The following is a 16,746-nucleotide window of genomic DNA, read 5'->3' on the forward strand; positions in this document are numbered from 1 at the left end:
GTGGCTCACGGGCCCAGCCGCTCCGCAGCATGTGGGATCTTCCCAGACCGAGGCACGAACCCATGTTCCCTGCATTGGCAGGTGGACTCTCAACCACTGCGCCACCAGGGAAGCCCAAAGCATAGGCTTTTTTCAAGGATTTAAATACTAAAAGGTCAAATAAATGTGGTTTCTTTCCTACTTAGACTCAAACTCACTTTAATGAAGAATTTTACTTAAGTGGTACATGTTATTTTTATTAGTTTAAAATCTTTTTCTTTTGTGATTAAAAAAGTAAATTTTATAATGCTAAAATCTAAGAAATGAAAGTATCTTCTTTTAAAATGATATTCTTTTAATGTAACTGTCTCCCCATCTTTTAAAATCATATGATATGACAAATATTTCTTCAAAGCTTATTAGGAGATGTCATCATGATATCTGTGGGCATAAGTAAGCTTTATTCTACAACATCTCTACTAAAGCAGCTCAGGTTATTACTATGTATTGTGTTTATGGTATCATATAGCTTTTGATAAGCACAGATTCTAGATCTGATCATAAAAAAATTGATAATGACTTTAATGACACTGCAAACTGTCGTTGGAAAGTAAAAGATATAAAAATGGCGTATCTACTAACTTTTATCTATAAAATAAATAAACTCTTGCTAATGTGAATATATCTTTGAACAAAAAATATCTCCTTGAAAATTACTTTGTTTACTTTGTATTGATGATAATAAAGGAAGTTTAAAACTTATTCCTGAGCTTTATTTTCCTTGATTCTAACTTATTAATAAGCAGAGAGTAACCAAATTTTTGTTAGAATTGGGAACTGGCTTAAAGACAGAAAGCAGGGTTTTCAAGGTTTTGTACAGGAGTCTGCCTTGTAGAAGATAGTACATTTGAAATCCCCAAGACTTTAAAGTTTTAGTGGGTAAAGGAATGTTAAGCTAGTGGGGATAAACTATAGAAGGATTTTGTGAGGCTGTGAGTGGACAAAACCAAAATAGGGTGAGTGAACTTACTGGTGCACAGGGCAAAGTATATTTCATGGAAAATAATACAAACTGTACTTTTTAATATACTTGGTGTTATCACTTGAGGATAAAAGTTAACTCTTTTGAAAACTCTTAACATGATTTCTTGCAGTGGCCAACATAACGCAAAAAGTTATGTAACAAGATAGAAGACGCTTCTATACTATCATTAGTTCTGTTTACCACAACAAAAGGAAGATTTAAGATGGCCCAAAGAAAATCAGTTAAAGTAATAAAAATTAGGAATAGTGTCCCGTAAAAAGATAAACTAAGAAAAGATAAAAGTTTTTAATTTGTTTAGGGACATGCTTAGAGGCAAAAAGTCTTTAAAAATGGCATCCATAGAGAGCAAACAATTTAATTACTAAATTGCTAGACCAAAAGCCTGTTCTTTGAATCCTGCAACATGTATATAGTTAGGACAAAAGAAAATAAAATGTTAACCTAGGGGACTGAAACTGAATATGCTGTGCCTACCAACCACACAAACTGTCCAATACAGTTGAAAGGTTGGAAGGAGTTTTATTTAAGAGGAAAAACTAGGAAGATAGGCACCAAACCATAATAGACAAGGAGGATTGCCAACCATCTCAAAGCAGTGAGTAGGAAAAAGTAAAGTCATCTGTGAGAAATCATAACCCCCAGGCTTGTGTCACAACAAAGTATAGAATATATACATAAGTACTATCTGTGATACAGGAACTCCAAACTGAATAAGTAAAACTGTTCTAGGACCAGTGAGACTTCCTAAGGGCTCTGAAAGAAACAAATACAAAACCTCTCTGGGACACTTCTATGACCCAGGGCACACAAAAATCCCACAGAAAAAGCAGCCTTACTGAGGATGAATTCATGGTGAAAACATAAATCATATGAGGAAACAAGCACTGTGTAGCAGAGTTGGTAGATACAATCAGAATTAGCAATTAGCACCCTAATTCTAAGAACTAAAAATGTGATAAAATACTCTAAAAGGCTATAAAGTTAGAATGTTTAAAATGATTAATAGATTTTTTAAAGGAAGCAAAATAATACAAATAGTACAGTATGAAAGAACAGACAAGTTTGAAAGAACATCTAGAAATGGTAGAGTGCTTGAAATTAAAAACATGACAAAAAGAGGCTAAGAGTCATAGAAGTTAGAATAAAGGGATCCTACACATTCTAATAGGAGATCTAGAAGAAACTGAAAAGAAGGGGTGAGAGGCAGTAATCAAAGGACAATGTCTGAGACTTCTCCAGAAGCTAAAAAATCCATCCATCCTCAGGTTAATAAAAAATTCCCAGTAAATTTAAAAAATTTATAATGCTATAAATTTTATTGAAGATGTTGGGATAGTACTTTATATTTGTGCTGTATTACACAAACACATTTCTAAAGCACTGACATACATATTAGAAATAACCCTTGAAGTGAGGTAGATAATAAAGGTAGATGATAACTGGGGAGGTTAAAGGAATCACAAAAGTTAGTGGCAAATCTTGGACTCCCTATATCTAATTTAAATTCGTTTTACTAATACTATACAACTAGTATATTTTAGGATAATATAATCTGAGAGCTCACAGTTGGCCTTGTAGAATGCAAAATCCACCATCTTCATTTTACAGAAGAAGGAACTACACCCCAGAGATTGTGTGGCTTGCCCAGAGAGGCACAGGTAGTTGTTGTTGATTCCATCATTGGAATCAGGTCAGCATCTGGTTCTTGCAGTAGTCCTCTTTTCAGGAAACAGGGTCAGGTAAAGGTTAGGTACACCTGCTCTGGAATCAAATCCCTACTCAGCTCTTATTGGCTGTATAACTTTGGGAAATCATTTTTTTTTCATTTTTATTGGAGTATAGTTGCTCTACAGTGTTGTGTTAGTTTCTGCTGTACAGCAACGTGAATCAGCAATACATATATTTTTTAAAATCCACATTAGACACATCCTAATGAAACTACAAAATATCAAAGAAATAAAACTCATGACTTGCAAAGGAACACTATTTAGACTCATCAATAATAATGGATGCCAAAAGATAAGGGACAGTTACTGTCAATCAAGAATTGTCAACCAAATTATTATTCAAAAGGTAAAGATTTTTAGACAGAAACAAAAAATTCACCATTCAGAGACCTTTACTGAAAGAAAACCCAGAAGGAAAGAGGTATGCAAGAAGCAATGAAGTAAACATATTGGTAAACCAAGATAAACACTGGCTGTAAAAGACTTTTTGGTGGGAGAAGTAACCTGGTGAATTGGGGGATAATTTAGACTCTTTCTCAGTTTTCTTGAGAGCCTACACACATTTTGGTCTCTTCTTGCATTTTTTCAGGGGCAGGCCCCAATGTAAAACTAGGTATATTACTATAAGCAGGTAAGACTGCTTAATTCTGGAGTGCAATAATTATAAGCCCATAGACACATTTCTGTAATATCAGTAAAGCTGATTTTTTTTCTATCTCCACTGCCCACTCTTCTAGCTCAACTGTTTGAAATTTCAGGTAGAGATTCAGCTAAAATGGTATCTAGAAGGAAATTTATGGCTGCAAATATATGTATTAGAAAACAAAGAGAAAATTAATGAGCTGGGTGTTAGAAAAAGGACAAAGTAAACAAATATAGAAGGAGATAATAAAGAGCAGATGAAATAGAAAACAAAGACATAATAAACAGGCAAGAAACCCAGAAGCACTTTAAGAAACCACTAGTGATAGGAGCCAAGAAAAGAGATTCAAATAATGTTAAGAATGAGAATATTGGACATATAGAAAAGATTTTTTAAATAAATGAATAATCAGCTTTATGCCAACAAACATGAAGGCTTACATGAAATGGTCAATTTTCAATAAAAATATAAATCAATATTGATACAAGAAATAATAGAAAACAAAGACTGTATCCCCTAAAGAAACTTAACCCATGGTCATAAATCTACTTGTAAGCTCCAGGCCAAGATGGTTTTCAGGCTTGTTTTACCAAAACGTTGCCAGAGAAAAGAAAAAGGGGAAACCTCCACAACTTCTTCTATGAAGCTAGTATAATCTTGATATTAGCAAGAAGAGTAAAGAAAGGAAAATTAAACCTTATAGATACAAACATTCTAAATAAAATAATCACAAGCTAAATCCAATATATCTAAAAACAGAACCATCATGGGTGGCCTAACAGGTTTATCCGAGGAATACAGGGATGTTTAAAAATCTATTAGTATTACTGCATTAACTGATTTAGGGAGAAAAAAAGATCATTTCAATAGATGATGAATAGCGTTTGTTAAGTTTCAGTATCCATTTACGAGAAAAAACTCTTAGCAAGGAAAAGAGGATAATTTTAGCTTTTTTATATCAACGCAGAAGTATTTTCTTTAACGTTAAGCACAAGACAAGGATGCTCACTGCTATAGCTTATATTCACCATTGTACTGAAGAGCTTAGGCAACATAATTAAGAAAAAAGAAGTAGGATTAAAAATGAAGAAAAAATTTGGTTATTTCCCAGGCCATATGGTTCTATATACAGAAAATCCAAGAAACTCTACAAATATTAGAATTTTTGAGAATACAGCAGGATTGATGGATACATTGATCAATATACATAAATCAAACGTAATCCCTATGTTGTAGCAGCAGCTGGGCATACCTACCATGTATTGGCTTTTTTGGTTCCAGGCATTGTGGCTATGCTCACATTATTTAATAATAAAAACAGCCTCATAGGTGTATTTGTCGTCTTCTTTTTAACAGGTTTTGAACATGGGACTTGGATAGTTAAGTAACTTGCCGAAGGTCCTACCGCTAGTAACTTAGGTGAGGCTGGGACTACAACCCAAGTCTATGTGACCCCAAACCTAGCCAGGAGGTACTCTCATTTCCTCCCAGTAAATGTAGAGAATGTAATGATAATAATCCCTTGCGCCTGACCCCAACTCTTTCTTTTTACTCTGATATTTTGTGTTTTTTTAATAGGAAAATTATTCTCACACCCTCAAGTTGTACACACAACATGGAGAAATAAATGGTCGTAGGAGAATTTCAGGATATTCTGGACAAAATCCGGACGGTGGCGGGCCTAAAAGGATGGTGGCCGCAGGGGCAACTGAGGAGACCGGGGAGAAGCCGGGAGCCGCCCAGCAGCACTGGGGCCCGGGGTCTGTTGGGAGCAGCGGCACCCAGTCCCCTCGCTGCTCACGCACTGCCTGCTGGGAGGCAAGGCCGCGACACCCGCCGCGTCGGAGAGGACAGAGGACGGCGTCGACGGGTATCACCAACTTCTCCGGTGTGCTTGTGAGACGGAAGAGCGGTGTGATTCTTTAACGTAGAAAGACCAGAGCCAAAACATTACATTGCGGTTTCCACAGTACCGCCCTTGAAAATGGATTTCACATTCCTCATAGCAACAGCAGCAGGAGCTATAGCCACCCTTGCTGCTGCGGCTGTTGCAGCATTGATAGTGGTAAGAAGTCTACGTTCTTTTAGAAAGTGGACAAATAAGGACAATAAGCGTACGGAAAAACCTCGTAAAAAAGTCTCTTTCATGAGACCAACCAATGGGAAACAGTAAAGACCTGAGGAATCGGGCGAGAAGCAACAGGAATCACACAAGGAATTGGACGAGAGTGTACAGGAAACCCGGGGAAGAACTGAACGACAAGGGACAGGACCACGAAGCACCGAATGACAAGGAACAGGAACCCCAGGAAGAAGTGAACAAGAAGGGAGAAGAAACTCACAAAGAAACGAATGAGAAGGAACAGGACAGCCAAACTTCAGGCAGACACAGATGCTGATCAAATGAAGAAAGCAGACAGCTGGGGCAGCGGAGGCTCCTTTTCTGCGGAAGAAAGGGCAGAGGCTGGAGGCCACTCACAGGCTTGCTTGGTGTCACGGCCACACACAGGCGTAAGGTTGCTTTCCTGTAAAACTGGTTTTCAGAGGTAAGGGTTAGTGGATGAGACTGCACCTTTTAGGATATGAGGGAAGTTAAACGAAGGGAAAGTTGTCAGTGTGTTGTTCCTTGACAAAAGTTTTTTTTGGTATTTCAAGCCCTGGTGGGGGGGGGGGGAAGTCCCATTGGCTTTCATACCAGACACTGTTACTTGTGAGGAGAAAAGGACTCCTTCCCCCACCCCCCCGCCCGGGATCGACGGTGCCCCGTAGGGCGAGGCGAGGCCGCGGTCGGCCGCACAATGGGAGCCACCTCACAGGGGCGGGCGCGGCGCGGCTGGCGGCACGTGGGCACCTCGGGGCGGCGAGGCCGGCGGGGGTTGCGGGGGGAGCCAAAGCTGCGGGCGGGCCCTCGGGGGAAAGAGCGAGGAGGTGGTTGCCGGGTCATCAACCGCCAGGCTGCGCGCCCGACACCGGGCAGGCCTGGGCAGTGTCCTGCCCCTGCGACCGGCGACGCGTCCCCCGTTGCCAAAACAATCGGAAGGGGTCCTTCAGAACACGTGGGCGAACCGCCGGCGGCCGCTCTCACCTATACCAGCCGCAGTGCGCCCCGCTGCCGCGCGGTGGCGACCGAGCTAGCTAGTTCTGCTTCCCCTCCTCCTCTCCTGCCCGATCCTCCCCGCTCCCCCTTCTCCTCCCTCCCACTCCCGGCTGCCTCAGCCGCCTCCATTTTCCAGATCTTTCTCGAACCCGCAGCTCCTCGGGCAGCCGTTGCCCGAGTGCTGACGGAAGCGGCCGAAGTCGAGGCCGGGAGCAGCCTCGGGCGCGGAGGGGGAGCCGGCGCGCCTCCCCAGCGACCGAACGCGCAGGCGCAGACCCAAGTAACTGCCGGTTGGAGGCGGTCGAGCCGCAGTGGAGAGAGACCTGGCTGGCGGAGGCTGCGGCGTGGGCGGCCTCCACCTCCTTCAATCCCCCTGCCAATGCAGGGGACACGGGTTCGAGCCCTGGTCTGGGAAGATCCCACATGCCGCGGAGCAGCTAAGCCCGTGCGCCACAACTACTGAGCCCTCGTGCCACAACTAGTGAAGCCCGCACGCCTAGAGCCTGTGCTCCGCAACAAGAGAAGCCACCGCAATGAGAGGCCCGCGCACCGCAACTAGGAGTAGCCCCCACTCTCCACAACTAGAGAAAGCCTGCACGCAGCAAGGAAGACCCAACACAGCCAAAAATAAATTAAAAGAAAAAAAAAAGTTCCTGTTTCCGGGCTTCCCTGGTGGCCCCGACCCTTAACGCTTGTCCCGCCCGCTGGTTTCTTCTGATGCGCGGAACTCTGAGATGACAGGTGCAGTGTATCAACTGCGATCTCTAGGGACCGCGGGTTGGCGCGCCCAGGTGGGAGTCGGACGTACTCGCTCCGCACAGCTGCTTTTCCTTCAAGGACAAGGGACTTAACTCGGATAGCTGGCCCATCTCTCCTTTCTGTACCCACGCCCCCTCTCCCCCCCCCCCCACGCCGCCCACCACGCCTCTGTCCGCTGGCGGCCCTGCTTCAGTTTTCGGGAAAGGGATCGGAGCGGGACCACCACGATGTCCGGAACACTGGAGAAAGATCTTTGGTTACCCCTAGTGGGGCTTGTGTGGGATTATTGGCCGCGGGCAGGCATCCCCGCTCGCTCAGTAGAAAAACTGTTTATTCTTTTTTCCCTTCCTGCTTTCCCCATCTGTCAGCGTGACAGCTTTCTCTCAAAAAAAGTAGGAAATGAAAGCTTAGACTGCAAATATCAGAAGATGAGTTGCAAGTTCATCTGACCCAGAAAACCTTTTTTGTTTGTTTTTAAAGAAGAGATTGAGATATTCAGGTTTTTATCTCAGTGTCCTTGAGAATTCGAGGTAATCGGATCGGTTTCCAGGGCCGTAGGTTAATGGTACATTAATAGGGAGAGGATCAGGGATGGGAGTCGTTGGCCTCAAGTATTGGTAATGTTCATCCATTAAAGGAAAGTGGGGGAGTTAGAACCTACCAAAAGCATATTTCTACAGAATGAACCGTTGGAGAGTCAGAGGCCGCTGCCCTGTATAAGCGTGACTGTGAAGTGATTCCATTACGAACACTTAACAAAACACTTAGGAGGAGTGGCATTATGTCATGGAAACATGTTTCCATATGTTCCATTGTTTCTCTGATCTGGGAAGTTAGCAAAGAATAGAATTAAGTAAGACAGGGTATGAAAAACTAGCTTCTTATTGTAGACTCCTGTTACCGGTAATTTTATGAGGAAACCAACTGTCCATATCTTATTTCCTATGGAGAGGCAACTAAACATGTTTGACCCTTCTGAATGGTCCAAAATACAATACTTTAAATATAAGACTAATCTTGTCAGTGTTAAGCTAAGCCTTTAAATAATTATATTACTACACTTTTATGAGTAATTTAAATTACGTCAAGGAAATGTTGATGATAGCTTACTTGAATCATTTTGTGCTTTGGTTTCTTTCCAAGAATATATTCTATAAGGTTTTGTACCACATTTTTCTAGATTATATGCATTACATTTCTTTTACTGAAATTTTGGATCGTTGTATTCTCAAATGTGAGCATAGGTCAGTTAATTTTCATAGTACTGTTAGAACTCTTCTTTTTACATCTTTTTCTGGCTTTTATGCACAATGAGAAGGTGAAGTAGTAATTGTGAACTATTTATGACTTCATCTCTACAACGTTTTGTTTTAAGCCACAGTAGATATGGGCTTCTGCCAGAAAAGGACTAGGAAATTCCACTCTCCTCTTTCAGCAGAGTAAAGGTTAATGGGGGCAGTCTTTGGCTTCAGGGACTTAGCTTATGGAGAAAAAGTGAGAGGTAGGATGGACGTTCCCCTTATCTTTAAAGCCTTATCCTAAAAGGTCATAAACCAGAATTGTAAAACAGATACTGCATTTCCAGGCTCAGAAATCTTAGTAGTGGGTCCATGACTCTTTAAATTTAAAGAGCCTGGCCAAACTTTCAAGAGAGTTATTTAGAAATTAGGCTGCTTATTTAAGTCTTCTAAAAGTCTCTTTGTTAATATTCTTAAGCACATTGGCAAATTCTGTGTGGCTGAGAGTTAATGATCTTTCTGATTGTAAGAGAGTCACTTTTAAGATCTAGATTTAATGAGCCTAATCCAAAGTAGAAAGTTGTAAAGGTGGAAGCACTGTATTCCTAGCTTGTATCAGCAACTCTTCCCTTCTTTCCGTGGCTGTGTACTGTCATTTATCTCAGAAATATATCTTTTATTGTTACTGAACTAATACTTCACTGTAGTCCAGTGTTCTTATACTGTATATTTGCTTTGCAGGGCTTACATTTTTGAGTGAAAGCATAGCCCTTTCTGATCCCTAGACATTTATTCGTTAAATGCCTGTCTTGCAAAAAGCATAACTATTAGAGGACCTGTAACTTTTCTAATACACCACAGTGTCTAATAATACACATAAACTAGCATTTCAAAAAATTTTTTTTTCCATATTCCAGTTGCTGACATCAAGGTAATATGACACAGGTATTTCTGAGATGCAAATACATTATAAAAAGATCCTGTGAGGACTTCCTGGGTAGGCCAGCGTTTAAGACTCCGAGCTTCCACTGCTGGGGGCACAGGTTCGATCCCTGGTCAGGGAACTAATATCCCACGTGACCTGAGGCGAATAGAATAGAATAGATTAAAATAGGATAAAATATTGATAAAAAGGTCCTGTGGAAAAGAGGTAGGAAATGTTTGATTTAGTTGGTTTCAACATCCATACTTTTTCACATTTGTTTCATTCTTTAACAAACTTGATTATGGATTCATGGGAGAATCCCACATATAAACAAAGAACAATTTAATGAAAAAGATAATTGCTTAAGTTTGGTGTACAATTAAGGGACCAAGGGCAAGTAGTTAAACCTGTTTTTCAGATTCACCTTCTGTAAAGTTGGGAGTGCTTGTACTAGCCTCTCTTATCTCGTGCATAAATTGAAGAGGAAGAAAGAAATTAACATGCATAAATTGAATAAAATATTAACTTATTTTTTCTGAATATTTTCTTATTTAAAATTATTATGCAAATAGTACATGTTTATTGTAGAAATATAGGCATGTTAAAAGATGAAAATGAAAATTATAATTTTTCCATCCAGAAATAAAATTTCCAGATGGTTTTCTCTGTGTGTATTTCAAGGGTAGATTATATTTTATATTCTGTTTGGTGTCCTTTATATATAAAATATATTTCTATACTATTAGTTTTAGTGTCTGTATAATCATTTCCTTAATTTAATTCATCCCTTATTGGATATTCAGGTTGTTTATATTTTCTTTTTATAAGCAGTGTTGCAATAACTATCTTTATAACTAAATTTTTGACCCTTAATTCCTTCAAATAAGTTCCTAGAAGTAGAATTACTGAGTGTGTACATTCTTAAGGCCTTAGATATGTTTGTATTGCTTGATTAAGTATAGATGTAGGGATTGGAATTTCCATGCTAGACTCAGTTATATCAAAGTGATTAGTTTCACACATGGGAAAAGAAAACTGCAGCCAGAAATCCTCATTCAGTATCAGATTAAAGCATGTGGTCAGCTAAAACATGCTTCCTGCCTGTATTGATAATAGTGATGTCTAGGGGCTAAGCATTGTGTTTGCGCTGTCACACATATCACACCAATTCTATGAGTTTGATAATACTAGCTATCTTTTTCCATAAGAAGCCTTAAGCAAAGTTAAGTATCTTGGCCAAGAACTAGTAAGCAGTGAAATGGATTCAGTTTCAGGCTGCTTTGACCCCTGAACCCCAATGTCCTTACATTATCCATTGGCATATGGATGGTATCTATATATTGGTTTCATGGGGGTGTCATGGGACAAATTGGGCAGTTACTGTAGAGAGAAGGATCTTTAATATCAGTCAAATCATCTATTTTTGGCTATTTTTTAAGAAGTATTATCTTGTTTTAAAATGTTTTAATATGCTTTTAAGTTATTTTAAGAACATGTAAAAATCTTGTTTCAATTTAGAAATTCATTAAAAAATACGTACACAAAGTAAGTTAATGTAAACCTATGGAGGAAAGTAGTGTGGAAAGACTATAAACTATTAACAATGGATATTTCTTGACAGTAGAATTATAGAGTATGCTTTTAATACATAGTCTGTAATGTTTTGAATTTTTATGAACTTATTTTACAGTAAGGAAAATGGATCTTTTAATCAAACTATTATTTCAAGACATTTTTGTTAGGTGTACGTATTTGTTTTGTGATCAACATTCTGTAGGATCCGACTTACTGTTCAATTCTCTGTTTTTCTGTCTTCATTACCTTTTCCCTATTTCTTTTCCAGTGTATGTATAATCTGAAAATATGCGAAAATATTATTTATACACTACACCTCAAATATGTGAGATGTCCTCTTCAGTGCACAAAAGTAGAAATCACTTACCTTGGGGTATTGAAAATAAAAATTTTTGTACACAGAAAATGACAAAACTACAGACATTAACAGTGGCTAGTTGGGTAGGAGGACTTTTTATGATAATAGCAGTTTGGAGTAGGAGAATATTTTTACAGTTTTTAAATTAAATATTGTACTATATGAAATGGTGTTGTTTGTATGTTTTACTATTAGCTTACATTAACTTTGATTTAAAATATTTTAAATACTGAAGAATTACATAAAGTAAATCTCCTTTTTCTCTTCCCAGACACCTCCTAAACTTTAGTGTGTTTCTATACATTTGCAAGTATATGTATATAACTGGGATTTTTTTTAACGTAGAATTACATTATACATATTTTGCAATTGCTTTTTTCAAAATATACTGTGGACATCTCAGACTTGCTCATATGACTCTAATTTATCTCATCTTTTTAATGGTTGTACAGCATTCCGTTTATCTATACACTACCATTAGTGTACATTTCAAAATATTTTGCTGTTGACAAACAAAGTTCAATGAACAGCTTCCCCACACCCTTCTTTTTTTAAAAAATGAAATTGTGCCTAAAGGAGTGGGTGGGCAGGTATCTCACACTTAAGCACGGCCAAAGCTAGAACTATAAAATCTTTTAGTATGAATATTATGCATGAAACAAAATGAATCTCCAGTCATTGCCTTGAATTTGTGGGTGAAAAATTCTGAAAAGTTTCTAGAAGTCAAGGAATGATAGGTACAAATTACATAATATCTATTACGAGTTGGAGGTGTTTCATGTCATTGGTAGTCTTTTTAGTATGTGGTCACTAAAATACAAATTAATGACCATAACCATGTTCTAATAAAACTTTATTTGCAAAAATAAGTGGCAAGGGGTAATTTGCAAACCTCTCTTCTAGGCAGTCATAATCAAAAGACTTAAAATTACTGTGCATGGATATTTGTCTTTGAACTGATGAATTTTAAGTAAGATAGTCAGCTTTTAAAATAATGTATCTAATCTAATAATTAATCTAAATACTTAAACAATATGTCTCATTTAATGTATCTAATCAGCTTTTTAATTATTGTGTCTACCTATATAAATGTCTGTGATTTCTGTTAATGGGTTCAAGTTATAAACTAATTTGTGAATTATGCTTACTAGAAGCGTTTGGAAACTATTAAAGGAATTTTTATTATTTTTATCTGTTAAAATGTTTTATGCATTGTCCATATTGAAAGATTTGAAAGTTTATATTATTACTAAATCATATATGCCTAGAAGTTTTATACTTTTAAGTAGCAAGCTAAAAAGGAAATGGCAACAATCAGTCCTTTTGAGAACATTCCTCCCCCACCCCTTCTAGGGCAACTTTTTTCCAGATAGTTAATTTTGAGAAATAATAACTAGATGTTTTCTTTACTGTCAAACTCTCAGATCCCTTAATTTGTTTATAGGCATTGAAACACTCTAAGAATGTTGTCTCCAAATTATTTGAACCACTAAGGAATCATTTTGTACAGAACACTATTTGGGAAATGATGCAGTGGTTCTCAGCTGGAGGAGATGTTGTCCCCTAGGGCGTATCTGACAATATCTGAAGATATTTTGGTTGTCACACGGGGAGGGGGAAAGGAGGAGTGCTACTGGCTTCCAGCAGGTAGAGGCCAGAGATGCTCCTCAAATCCTCTAGTGCACAAAATAGCCCCACTGCCTCAAAAAAAATTAGCCCAAAATGTCAGCAGTACCAAGGTTGAGAAACCCTGCTCTATAGACATCTTGGCAACCATATCAGCGGTTGACAATTTGATTCAGAGCCAAATTGGCCATGCAAGGAGCGGACCTTTTGATTTAAACTAATTGATTGTCCTCTCATATCATTAATTCAGCTATTGTATTTCTTAGCATCTACTCAATGATAGCCAAAGAGGTTATAAATAGTAATTATGATCTCATGGGACTGGCAAGGGAAAGCGGAGATTTCTAAAAATAGGGCTATTTTTAAAGTGTAAATGGTAAGATCAAGAGGTTTTGAATCCTTTGCTTTATAAAGAAGCAAACAAATTTAGTGTTGCCCTCTTAGGTGAGAAGTTTCATAGTCTGTTGGCAGTATGTGTTTTCTCCAACCTAACCATGCTTGGCTTTATAAAAATAGGCTTTATAAGAGAGACAGAAAGTTAATCTTAGATTTTAAGGGAAAATACAAGTACATCTTTCTTAAAGTAATATCCTGTCATTTGATTTTTATGCTGCTCCTCTACTAAAAGTGATATAGGACATTCAGAAGCTTTGCTTATTTGTTTAGAGTTTTGTGGCATTCTTTGAGAATCTAGGACTACCACTGTGGTGGCAACATCAGACTGGATATAATATATTTAAGCTGCATTGTGAACTCTCCTTTTTTTTTTCTTTCAGGTATAAAATGGAATTTCTAAATAGTAGTTGAAATAATATATAAAAAGTATAATGTAATTGGATTATGTGATACATAGTTGGATAAACTGTTGAATATCCTTTTCTATAAGAACTTTTATATCAACCTAATATGTGTGTAATTTCCTTGGTATTACTAAAGGTCAGGTAAAAGTGTTGAAAGAGAATAGGTATTTAACTTATTTTGATTTTTCTGAGAATCCTTGGCAGGTATTTATTTAATGGCTGTGTTCTAGAATCTTTTTGAAAAAAAAATTGAAGGAAGGAATTTGAAGAACTTGAGTATGTGAGGAGAATTTTCTCTGTATTGAAACCGGGTATTTCCAAGTTATAACATTAAATTTTTAAACTTTAAAAGTTGTCTGCTTTTAACCTAAAAGAATATCTGATAATGATAACTGTTTAGCTTTCCTTGTGAAGTGATACAGGTGCAAAACATATTTCAGTGAATACAGCACTTAATAAATGATAGTTGAATCAATCTTATTTGGAACTAAGTGTTCTAACAAGTTAAACTCGTGAGAATCAACCTAAGAATAAGATTTTCTGTGCATTGAAATGTTGATAGCCTTGTATTGAAAAAAGTATTCAGAAGTGTATCCAAATAATGGAGTTGAGAGTAAGATGGACTATAAACAGGCTAAGAGATGGCAAATCCATGTTTTCTCTGATGAGTTTTAGGGTGGAATGCCAACCATCCGCGTGGATTGCTATATCAGGTATGCAGATATCTACTCTGGCAAAGACTGTGTTGAATCAAGGAGTTATTTGCAAGAGAAATGAAGATGTCACCTGAACCACTGATTCTTACTATATCCTGTTTTGGCCAGATCACAATTAAAAGTAACTTCCATTTCGTTCATCTGTTCATCACATTTAACATTTTAGTCCTACATATATATCTGCTTGGACGTCTCAAAGATACCTCAATCTCAGCATGTCCAAAATAGAACTTGTGAAGGTCCATCCCCAAACATGTCTCTCTTACAGTGTTTTCTGTCCCATTGCATGGCACCACTATCTACCCTCTTACACAAACTGGAAACCTAGACATTATTCTTGACACCTCTTCCTATTACGTATTCCAGCACTGTTCAATAAAAATAATGTATGTGAGCCACATACATAATTTTAAATGTTCTAGTAGTTACATTAAAAAGCTAAGAAACAGGCAAAGTTTTAATATACTTGATTAAATCACTATATTCAAAATCTTATTTCAACATGTAATCAGTGTTTTAAAATTAATGAGATATTGTAACATTTCTTTTTATATTTTAAATCTTCAAACTCCAGAGTGTATTTCACACTTAAAATAAATACATCCAATTCAGATTAACTGCGCTGGAGCTCCAGTGTCACAGTTGGTGAGCGCGAGGTACTTACACAGCCTAGCTTCGTTTCATGTGCCTGATAGCCACGTGTGTCTGGTGGCTGCCGGATTGCACCGCGAAGACCTAGTTCATCACAAAGTCCTTTGAGTTTTAGCTCCTAAAATCTCTTAATTCCTTTTCCTTCTGTCTCAGCTGCTACTATACTGATAGAGATTATTGATAACTTCTAGCCCTCCTCCCATTCCTATAGTCAAAATGATCTCCACCAGGGCTTCCCTGGTGGCACAGTGGTTGAGAGTCCGCCTGCCGATGCAGGGGACACGAGTTCGTGCCCTGGTCCGGGAAGATCCCACATGCTGCGGAGCAGCTAGGCCCGTGAGCCATGGCCACTGAGCCTGCGCGTCCAGAGCCTGTTCTCTGCAACGGGAGAGGCCACAACAGTGAGAGGCCTGCGAACCCAAAGAAAAAAAAAAAAATTATCTCCACCAAACACTCCCCTAATTGAATCCATCATCATTTACTCTTCCTTCAAATCTCATCACTTTCTCCGATAAGCCATTCCTGATCCTCTTTTAGGTCAATTCGTGCTGTTGCACCATGTGTACCCGTTTTTGTACCACCTAGTTTACTTTCACTTGTGACTCTATAGCAATATAAGTTCCAAGGGAGCCAAAATGATGTCTGACTTTTTTCCCCTTATTATTATAGCTTTAGTACCCAACAGAGTGCCAGGCATGTAGTAGTTACTCAGCATTCATCTGTTAAATTGACTGAATGAACTTAACTGCTTGCCTTCCCTGAAAAATCCTGTGTCCCCAGTATAACAATATCTTGTTCAGCTCTTGAAAAGCACTGTTCTGGGATCTTTTTTTTTTTTCCACTTTGTATTATATGTAAGCATGGAGTGTTCATTCTATTATTCAAAAGCCTTTAATGAACTCTCAAACCTACTGAAATATATTTCAAATTTATAATATATCATTTGAGACACTGTATAATCTGGCCCTCTGATGTATCTACCAAAATGTCCTATGAAACTAGCGAAGTTGTATTCTTCCTAGTCTCCAAGTGAGCATTAACCTTAGGAGCCATCTTCCCTTTCTTTCAGCAAGTACCTTGGTTATGTACCAGATGTCTAAACCAGTGCTATCCAGAACTTTCTATTCTACAGTGTATGTTCTATGTATTTTCTGTTCTCTGCATATCCAGTAGCCATATGGAGCTGTTAAGCACTTGGCTCTTGAGCCCTTGAAATGTGACTAATGCTGAGGAACTGAATTTTTAATTTTAGTCAATTTAAATTTTACTAGCTACATGTGGCTAGTGGCTACCATATTGGATAGTGCAGATCAAGGCAATGGGACATACATTATCTACCTACATGGCGTTCACATCCTACTGTGGAGATAGTAAAAAAATAAATTGTATCAGATGGTGATACATTATGGAGAAGAATAAAATTGGGGAAACAGGAGATGTATGTATTGGGGAGGAGCAAGAATGTTATTTATATAAGATAGAGAAGGTATCTTGGATAAGCTGACATTTGAGCCAGAGACATGAAAGAAGTGAGAGCTCGTGGCATGTGTTCCAGAAAGAGAGAACAGCGTGTACAAAGCCCCTGATGCAGAAATGTGCTTGCCCTC

The 16,746-nt window shown here is 38.3% G+C and overlaps 1 protein-coding gene across 1 annotated transcript in view; it reads left to right on the forward strand.

Moving 5' to 3' along the window:
- The first annotated feature begins 6,192 nt into the window (after positions 1–6,192).
- The window catches only part of HSPA4L (heat shock protein family A (Hsp70) member 4 like), a 48,827-nt gene continuing 38,273 nt past the window's right edge, over positions 6,193–16,746 (forward strand). The window contains exon 1 of the mRNA XM_065877280.1: positions 6,193–6,885. Within this exon, the coding sequence (XP_065733352.1) occupies positions 6,193–6,885 (693 nt within the window). The remainder of the gene's footprint in view (positions 6,886–16,746) is intronic.

Source organism: Phocoena phocoena, chromosome 5 (assembly GCF_963924675.1).
Source record: "Phocoena phocoena chromosome 5, mPhoPho1.1, whole genome shotgun sequence".
NCBI lineage: Eukaryota > Metazoa > Chordata > Mammalia > Artiodactyla > Phocoenidae > Phocoena > Phocoena phocoena.